At 46.5% G+C, this 10,000-nt stretch overlaps 1 protein-coding gene across 1 annotated transcript in view; it reads right to left on the bottom strand.

Moving 5' to 3' along the window:
• LOC140355660 (partitioning defective 3 homolog) overlaps window positions 1–10,000 on the bottom strand; it is a 207,577-nt gene that overhangs the window by 162,351 nt on the left and 35,226 nt on the right. Inside the window, exons 6-8 of the mRNA XM_072440316.1 lie at window positions 2,180–2,423; window positions 1,518–2,126; window positions 177–561 (exon numbers count right to left, since the gene is read on the bottom strand). Coding sequence (XP_072296417.1) covers window positions 177–561; window positions 1,518–2,126; window positions 2,180–2,423 — 1,238 coding nt within the window. The remainder of the gene's footprint in view (window positions 1–176; window positions 562–1,517; window positions 2,127–2,179; window positions 2,424–10,000) is intronic.

The raw sequence follows: 10,000 nt of genomic DNA on the forward strand, positions 1-10,000 counted from the left end.
TATTTGTTTGGACTAAAGGAGGACCTCATCTGAGGGCCACGAGGCCTCGAGAGCAGGAGGACCTCATCTGAGGGCCACGAGGCCTCGAGAGCAGGAGGACCTCATCTGAGGGCCACGAGGCCTCGAGAGCAGGAGGACCTCATCTGAGGGCCACGAGGCCTCGAGAGCAGGAGGACCTCGTCTGAGGGCCACGAGGCCTCGAGAGCAGGAGGACCTCATCTGAGGGCCACGAGGCCTCGAGAGCAGGAGGACCTCGTCTGAGGGCCACGAGGCCTCGAGAGCAGGAGGACCTCGTCTGAGGGCCACGAGGCCTCGAGAGCAGGAGGACCTCGTCTGAGGGCCACGAGGCCTCGAGAGCAGGAGGACCTCGTCTGAGGGCCACGAGGCCTCGAGAGCAGGAGGACCTCATCTGAGGGCCACGAGGCCTCGAGAGCAGGAGGACCTCGTCTGAGGGCCACGAGGCCTCGAGAGCAGGAGGACCTCGTCTGAGGGCCACGAGGCCTCGAGAGCAGGAGGACCTCATCTGAGGGCCACGAGGCCTCGAGAGCAGGAGGACCTCATCTGAGGGCCACGAGGCGGTGGCAAAGGCGGTTAGCGCTCTTGCCTCCAAGAAGGAGATCATGGGTTCGATTCCCGGACCAGACCAACATCACATGATCTCTCTGGGTGGAGTCTGCATGTTCTCCCCGTGTTACTGTGGGTTCTCCGGCTCCTCCCACCGTCCAAACACATGCATGTGTCAGGGAAGATTGGTGACTCTAAATTGGCCCTAGTGAATGTATATGAGAGTGAAATGTCTGTAATGTCTATGTCTCTGTGTTGGCCCTGCGATGCCAGGATGTGCCCCGCCTAAGGCCCGAAGTCACTGGGATAGGCTCCAGTCACCCATGACCCCGAAAGGGAACAAGCGGTAGAAAATGGATGGATGTTTGCGTCAGTCCACACGGGGTGGCATGTGCACGGGGGAGTGGCATGTGCACGGGGGAGTGGCATGAGCACGGGGGAGTGGCATGAGCACGGGGGAGCACGGGGGAGGGGCATGTGCACGGGGGAGTGGCATGAGCACGGGGGAGTGGCATGAGCACGGGGGAGGGGCATGAGCACGGGGGAGTGGCATGAGCACGGGGGAGTGGCATGAGCACGGGGGAGTGGCATGAGCACGGGGGAGGGGCATGAGCACGGGGGAGTGGCATGAGCACTTCCACCCGAGATCTCAAATCGCCGAAAAATCGTCCATTGCTCCTTTAAACTATAAGTCTCAAAACCTTTAAGTACTGCATGTGTGTGAAAGTACTACATGTGTGTGAAAGTACTGCATGTGTGTGAAAGTACTACATGTGTGTGAAAGTACTGCATGTGTGTGAAAGTACTACATGTGTGTGAAAGTACTGCATGTGTGTGAAAGTACTACATGTGTGTGAAAGTACTACATGTGTGTGAAAGTACTGCATGTGTGTGAAAGTACTGCATGTGTGTGAAAGTACTACATGTGTGTAACACGTCCATGTTTTCTCCACCTTGTCCTCCACCTGCTCGTGTCTGTGATGGATGTTGTGGTCTTGCAGTCTTGTGGTCTTGCAGTCTTGTGGTCTTGCAGTCTTGTGGTCTTGTGGTCTTGCAGTCTTGTGGTCTTGCAGTCTTGTGGTCTTGCGGTCTTGCGGTCTTGTGGTCTTGCAGTCTTGCGGTCTTACAGTCTTGTAGTCTTGTGGTCTTGCAGTCTTGTGGTCTTGTGGTCTTGTGGTCTTGCGGTCTTGCGGTCTTGTGGTCTTGCAGTCTTGCGGTCTTACAGTCTTGCGGTCTTACAGTCTTGCGGTCTTGCAGTCTTGTGGTCTTGCAGTCTTGCGGTCTTACAGTCTTGCGGTCTTGCAGTCTTGTGGTCTTGTAGTCTTGTGGTCTTACAGTCTTGCGGTCTTGCAGTCTTGCAGTCTTGCAGTCTTGTGGTCTTGCAGTCTTGTGGTCTTGCAGTCTTGTGGTCTTGCAGTCTTGTGGTCTTGCAGTCTTGTGGTCTTGCAGTCTTGCAGTCTTGCGGTCTTGCAGTCTTGCGGTCTTGCGGTCTTGCAGTCTTGTGGTCTTGCGGTCTTGCGGTCTTACAGTCTTGTGGTCTTGCAGTCTTGCGGTCTTACAGTCTTGTGGTCTTGCAGTCTTGTGGTCTTGCAGTCTTGTGGTCTTGCGGTCTTACAGTCTTGTGGTCTTGCAGTCTTGTGGTCTTGTAGTCTTGTGGTCTTGCAGTCTTGTGGTCTTGCAGTCTTGTGGTCTTGTAGTCTTGTGGTCTTGCAGTCTTGTGGTCTTGCAGTCTTGTGGTCTTGTAGTCTTGTGGTCTTGTAGTCTTGTGGTCTTACAGTCTTGTGGTCTTGCAGTCTTGTGGTCTTGCAGTCTTGTGGTCTTGCAGTCTTGTGGTCTTGCAGTCTTGTGGTCTTGTAGTCCTGTGGTCTTACAGTCTTGTGGTCTTACAGTCTTGTGGTCTTGCAGTCTTGCGGTCTTGTGGTCTTGCAGTCTTGTGGTCTTGCAGTCTTGTGGTCTTGCAGTCTTGTGGTCTTGTGGTCTTGTGGGACGGCGCTGGAGCCTTGTTAGTCCTGCTCAGCCCACGCGCCTCATGAATAAAACAAGAGTCTGAATGTGGCGCTCCACCTGTGCCGCTCACACAACACATCTCCATATTTATTTCTCCACACTGTAGCGGCCTGCAGATGACCTCCGAGCGTTGCCATGGTGACAGGGATGCCGGACAGCAGGCGTTGCGTTATTAAATAGCACAATCCCCCTTCTTTTTTTAAGGTCTAGGTGATTTCGAGGGGTTTATGATGTCTCTGGATTCAAATGAACTCTCAGGAGACGTTTCCTTTCCCAAGATGAGAGCGAAGACTCTATTATATATATTATATATATTATATATATTATGTATATTATATACATTACTGAAACTGTAGCGAGATGAAGCCTGCGTTCAGGAGGGCGTCGCAGACTTCTGAAACGTGTCCACCATCGTTTCCTGGTCTGAAACGCCACAGCTCGTCTCAAGGTGTTGATGGAAAATACAATGATAGAAATCCTCATCAGGAGGAATATTTGGACTTCACAAACACACGACAAAGAAACACGGGTTTAAGTCAAAGGCTTTCCTCAATTAGACATTTTATTTGGTCATTTTATTTATTGAGTCCAAGAGTTTAGACCTGGTTTAGGTCTTTAAGTCTTTCTTCTTCATCTTTTGTCCTGCTCAGTATCTTCTCTCTGTCTTTGATCCTTTGCTTTGTGTCTTTAAGATTAACTGCACGACGCTCTGTGGTCCTGAACTCTAGTGTCTGACGTGTGAGAGAGCCTCTGGTGCAGTGGCTCTTTAGTCTCACTATGTGGCTCTCTTTAGTCTCACTATGTGGCTCTCTTTAGTCTCACTATGTGGCTCTCTTTAGTCTCACTATGTGGCTCTCTTTAGTCTCACTATGTGGCTCTCTTTAGTCTCACTATGTGGCTCTCTTTAGTCTCACTATGTGGCTCTCTTTAGTCTCACTATGTGGCTCTCTTTAGTCTCACTATGTGGCTCTTTAGTCTCACTATGTGGCTCTCTTTAGTCTCACTATGTGGCTCTCTTTAGTCTCACTATGTGGCTCTCTTTAGTTTCACTATGTGGCTCTCTTTAGTCTCACTATGTGGCTCTTTAGTCTCACTATGTGGCTCTTTAGTCTCACTATGTGGCTCTCTTTAGTCTCACTATGTGGCTCTCTTTAGTCTCACTATGTGGCTCTTTAGTCTCACTATGTGGCTCTTTAGTCTCACTATGTGGCTCTTTAGTCTCACTATGTGGCTCTTTAGTCTCACTATGTGGCTCTCTTTAGTCTCACTATGTGGCTCTTTAGTCCCACTATGTGGCTCTCTTTAGTCTCACTATGTGGCTCTTTAGTCTCACTATGTGGCTCTTTAGTCTCACTATGTGGCTCTTTAGTCTCACTATGTGGCTCTTTAGTCTCACTATGTGGCTCTTTAGTCTCACTATGTGGCTCTTTAGTCTCACTATGTGGCTCTTTAGTCTCACTATGTGGCTCTTTAGTCTCACTATGTGGCTCTCATTAGTCTCACTATGTGGCTCTCTTTAGTCTCACTATGTGGCTCTCTTTAGTCTCACTATGTGGCTCTCTTTAGTCTCACTATGTGGCTCTTTAGTCACACTATGTGGCTCTCTTTAGTCTCACTATGTGGCTCTCTTTAGTCTCACTATGTGGCTCTCTTTAGTCTCACTATGTGGCTCTTTAGTCTCACTATGTGGCTCTCTTTAGTCTCACTATGTGGCTCTTTAGTCTCACTATGTGGCTCTATTTAGTCTCACTATGTGGCTCTTTAGTCTCACTATGTGGCTCTTTAGTCTCACTATGTGGCTCTTTAGTCTCACTATGTGGCTCTCTTTAGTCTCACTATGTGGCTCTTTAGTCTCACTATGTGGCTCTTTAGTCTCACTATGTGGCTCTTTAGTCTCACTATGTGGCTCTTTAGTCTCACTATGTGGCTCTTTAGTCTCACTATGTGGCTCTTTAGTCTCACTATGTGGCTCTTTAGTCTCACTATGTGGCTCTTTAGTCTCACTATGTGGCTCTTTAGTCTCACTATGTGGCTCTCTTTAGTCTCACTATGTGGCTCTCTTTAGTCTCACTATGTGGCTCTCTTTAGTCTCACTATGTGGCTCTCTTTAGTCTCACTATGTGGCTCTTTAGTCTCACTATGTGGCTCTTTAGTCTCACTAAGTGGCTCTTTAGTCTCACTATGTGGCTCTTTAGTCTCACTATGTGGCTCTTTAGTCTCACTATGTGGCTCTCATTAGTCTCACTATGTGGCTCTCTTTAGTCTCACTATGTGGCTCTTTAGTCTCACTATGTGGCTCTTTAGTCTCACTATGTGGCTCTCTTTAGTCTCACTATGTGGCTCTCTTTAGTCTCACTATGTGGCTCTCTTTAGTCTCACTATGTGGCTCTTTAGTCTCACTATGTGGCTCTTTAGTCACACTATGTGGCTCTCTTTAGTCTCACTATGTGGCTCTCTTTAGTCTCACTATGTGGCTCTCTTTAGTCTCACTATGTGGCTCTTTAGTCTCACTATGTGGCTCTCTTTAGTCTCACTATGTGGCTCTTTAGTCTCACTATGTGGCTCTATTTAGTCTCACTATGTGGCTCTTTAGTCTCACTATGTGGCTCTTTAGTCTCACTATGTGGCTCTTTAGTCTCACTATGTGGCTCTCTTTAGTCTCACTATGTGGCTCTTTAGTCTCACTATGTGGCTCTTTAGTCTCACTATGTGGCTCTTTAGTCTCACTATGTGGCTCTTTAGTCTCACTATGTGGCTCTTTAGTCTCACTATGTGGCTCTTTAGTCTCACTATGTGGCTCTTTAGTCTCACTATGTGGCTCTTTAGTCTCACTATGTGGCTCTCTTTAGTCTCACTATGTGGCTCTCTTTAGTCTCACTATGTGGCTCTCTTTAGTCTCACTATGTGGCTCTCTTTAGTCTCACTATGTGGCTCTTTAGTCTCACTATGTGGCTCTCTTTAGTCTCAATATGTGGCTCTCTTTAGTCTCAATATGTGGCTCTTTAGTCTCACTATGTGGCTCTTTAGTCTCACTATGTGGCTCTTTAGTCTCACTATGTGGCTCTTTAGTCTCACTATGTGGCTCTTTAGTCTCACTATGTGGCTCTTTAGTCTCACTATGTGGCTCTTTAGTCTCACCATGTGGCTCTCACTATGTGGCTCTTTAGTCTCACTATGTGGCTCTTTAGTCTCACTATGTGGCTCTCACTATGTGGCTCTCTTTAGTCTCACTATGTGGCTCTTTAGTCTCACTATGTGGCTCTCACTATGTGGCTCTCTTTAGTCTCACTATGTGGCTCTTTAGTCTCACTATGTGGCTCTTTAGTCTCACTATGTGGCTCTCACTATGTGGCTCTTTAGTCTCACTATGTGGCTCTTTAGTCTCACCATGTGGCTCTCACTATGTGGCTCTTTAGTCTCACCATGTGGCTCTCACTATGTGGCTCTTTAGTCTCACCATGTGGCTCTCACTATGTGGCTCTTTAGTCTCACCATGTGGCTCTCACTATGTGGCTCTCTTTAGTCTCACTATGTGGCTCTCTTTAGTCTCACTATGTGGCTCTCTTTAGTCTCACTATGTGGCTCTCTTTAGTCTCACTATGTGGCTCTCTTTAGTCTCACTATGTGGCTCTCTTTAGTCTCACTATGTGGCTCTCTTTAGTCTCACTATGTGGCTCTCTTTAGTCTCACTGTGGCTCTCTTTAGTCTCACTATGTGGCGCTCTTTAGTCTCACTATGTGGCTCTTTAGTCTCACTATGTGGCTCTTTAGTCTCACTATGTGGCTCTCTTTAGTCTCACTATGTGGCTCTCTTTAGTTTCACTATGTGGCTCTCTTTAGTCTCACTATGTGGCTCTCTTTAGTCTCACTATGTGGCTCTCTAGTCTCACTATGTGGCTCTTTAGTCTCACTATGTGGCTCTCTTTAGTCTCACTATGTGGCTCTTTAGTCTCACTATGTGGCTCTTTAGTCTCACTATGTGGCTCTTTAGTCTCACTATGTGGCTCTTTAGTCTCACTATGTGGCTCTCTTTAGTCTCACTATGTGGCTCTTTAGTCTCACTATGTGGCTCTCTTTAGTCTCACTATGTGGCTCTTTAGTCTCACTATGTGGCTCTTTAGTCTCACTATGTGGCTCTTTAGTCTCACTATGTGGCTCTTTAGTCTCACTAAGTGGCTCTTTAGTCTCACTATGTGGCTCTTTAGTCTCACTATGTGGCTCTTTAGTCTCACTATGTGGCTCTCATTAGTCTCACTATGTGGCTCTTTAGTCTCACTATGTGGCTCTCTTTAGTCTCACTATGTGGCTCTCTTTAGTCTCACTATGTGGCTCTTTAGTCACACTATGTGGCTCTCTTTAGTCTCACTATGTGGCTCTCTTTAGTCTCACTATGTGGCTCTTTAGTCTCACTATGTGGCTCTTTAGTCTCACTATGTGGCTCTCTTTAGTCTCACTATGTGGCTCTTTAGTCTCACTATGTGGCTCTTTAGTCTCACTATGTGGCTCTTTAGTCTCACTAAGTGGCTCTTTAGTCTCACTATGTGGCTCTTTAGTCTCACTATGTGGCTCTCTTTAGTCTCACTATGTGGCTCTCTTTAGTCTCACTATGTGGCTCTCTTTAGTCTCACTATGTGGCTCTCTTTAGTCTCACTATGTGGCTCTTTAGTCTCACTATGTGGCTCTTTAGTCTCACTATGTGGCTCTTTAGTCTCACTATGTGGCTCTTTAGTCTCACTATGTGGCTCTCTTTAGTCTCACTATGTGGCTCTTTAGTCTCACTATGTGGCTCTATTTAGTCTCACTATGTGGCTCTTTAGTCTCACTATGTGGCTCTTTAGTCTCACTATGTGGCTCTTTAGTCTCACTATGTGGCTCTCTTTAGTCTCACTATGTGGCTCTCTTTAGTCTCACTATGTGGCTCTTTAGTCTCACTATGTGGCTCTTTAGTCTCACTATGTGGCTCTCTAGTCTCACTATGTGGCTCTTTAGTCTCACTATGTGGCTCTTTAGTCTCACTATGTGGCTCTTTAGTCTCACTATGTGGCTCTTTAGTCTCACTATGTGGCTCTTTAGTCTCACTATGTGGCTCTTTAGTCTCACCATGTGGCTCTCACTATGTGGCTCTTTAGTCTCACTATGTGGCTCTTTAGTCTCACTATGTGGCTCTCACTATGTGGCTCTCTTTAGTCTCACTATGTGGCTCTTTAGTCTCACTATGTGGCTCTCACTATGTGGCTCTTTAGTCTCACTATGTGGCTCTCACTATGTGGCTCTTTAGTCTCACTATGTGGCTCTCACTATGTGGCTCTTTAGTCTCACTATGTGGCTCTTTAGTCTCACCATGTGGCTCTCACTATGTGGCTCTTTAGTCTCACTATGTGGCTCTTTAGTCTCACTATGTGGCTCTCACTATGTGGCTCTTTAGTCTCACTATGTGGCTCTTTAGTCTCACCATGTGGCTCTCACTATGTGGCTCTTTAGTCTCACCATGTGGCTCTCTTTAGTCTCACTATGTGGCTCTCTTTAGTCTCACTATGTGGCTCTCTTTAGTCTCACTATGTGGCTCTCTTTAGTCTCACTATGTGGCTCTCTTTAGTCTCACTATGTGGCTCTCTTTAGTCTCACTATGTGGCTCTCTTTAGTCTCACTATGTGGCTCTCTTTAGTCTCACTATGTGGCTCTTTAGTCTCACTATGTGTCTCTTTAGTCTCACTATGTGGCTCTTTAGTCTCACTATGTGGCTCTTTAGTCTCACTATGTGGCTCTCTTTAGTTTCACTATGTGGCTCTTAGTCTCACTATGTGGCTCTTTAGTCTCACTATGTGGCTCTTTAGTCTCACTATGTGGCTCTTTAGTCTCACTATGTGGCTCTCTTTAGTCTCACTATGTGGCTCTCTTTAGTCTCACTATGTGGCTCTTTAGTCTCACTATGTGGCTCTCTTTAGTCTCACTATGTGGCTCTCTTTAGTCTCACTATGTGGCTCTTTAGTCTCACTATGTGGCTCTTTAGTCTCACTATGTGGCTCTTTAGTCTCACTATGTGGCTCTCTTTAGTCTCACTATGTGGCTCTCTTTAGTCTCACTATGTGGCTCTCTTTAGTCTCACTATGTGGCTCTTTAGTCTCAGTATGTGGCTCTCTTTAGTCTCACTATGTGGCTCTCTTTAGTCTCACTATGTGGCTCTCTTTAGTCTCACTATGTGGCTCTTTAGTCTCACTATGTGGCTCTCTTTAGTCTCACTATGTGGCTCTTTAGTCTCACTATGTGGCTCTTTAGTCTCACTATTTGGCTCTCTTTAGTCTCAATATGTGGCTCTCTTTAGTCTCACTATGTGGCTCTCTTTAGTCTCACTATGTGGCTCTCTTTAGTCTCACTATGTGGCTCTTTAGTCTCACTATGTGGCTCTCACTATGTGGCTCTTTAGTCTCACTATGTGGCTCTTTAGTCTCACTATGTGGCTCTTTAGTCTCACTATGTGGCTCTTTAGTCTCACTATGTGGCTCTTTAGTCTCAATATGTGGCTCTTTAGTCTCACTATGTGGCTCTTTAGTCTCACTATGTGGCTCTTTAGTCTCACTATGTGGCTCTCTTTAGTCTCACTATGTGGCTCTTTAGTCTCACTATGTGGCTCTTTAGTCTCACTATGTGGCTCTCACTATGTGGCTCTTTAGTCTCACTATGTGGCTCTTTAGTCTCACTATGTGGCTCTCTTTAGTGTCAATATGTGGCTCTCTTTAGTCTCAATATGTGGCTCTCTTTAGTCTCAATATGTGGCTCTCTTTAGTCTCAATATGTGGCTCTTTAGTCTCACTATGTGGCTCTTTAGTCTCACTATGTGGCTCTCTTTAGTCTCACTATGTGGCTCTTTAGTCTCACCATGTGGCTCTCACTATGTGGCTCTTTAGTCTCACTATGTGGCTCTTTAGTCTCACTATGTGGCTCTCACTATGTGGCTCTCTTTAGTCTCACTATGTGGCTCTTTAGTCTCACTATGTGGCTCTTTAGTCTCACTATGTGGCTCTCACTATGTGGCTCTCTTTAGTCTCACTATGTGGCTCTCTTTAGTCTCACTATGTGGCTCTCTTTAGTCTCACTATGTGGCTCTTTAGTCTCACTATGTGGCTCTCACTATGTGGCTCTTTAGTCTCACCATGTGGCTCTCACTATGTGGCTCTTTAGTCTCACCATGTGGCTCTCACTATGTGGCTCTTTAGTCTCACCATGTGGCTCTCACTATGTGGCTCTTTAGTCTCACTATGTGGCTCTCTTTAGTCTCACTATGTGGCTCTCTTTAGTCTCACTATGTGGCTCTTTAGTCTCACTATGTGGCTCTCTTTAGTCTCACTATGTGGCTCTTTAGTCTCACTATGTGGCTCTTTAGTCTCACTATGTGGCTCTCTTTAGTCTCACTATGTGGCTCTTTAGTCTCA

This window comes from Eucyclogobius newberryi, unplaced genomic scaffold, assembly GCF_026437365.1.
Source record: "Eucyclogobius newberryi isolate DKJ021-1_F unplaced genomic scaffold, fEucNew1.0.hap1 SCAF_12, whole genome shotgun sequence".
NCBI lineage: Eukaryota > Metazoa > Chordata > Actinopteri > Gobiiformes > Gobiidae > Eucyclogobius > Eucyclogobius newberryi.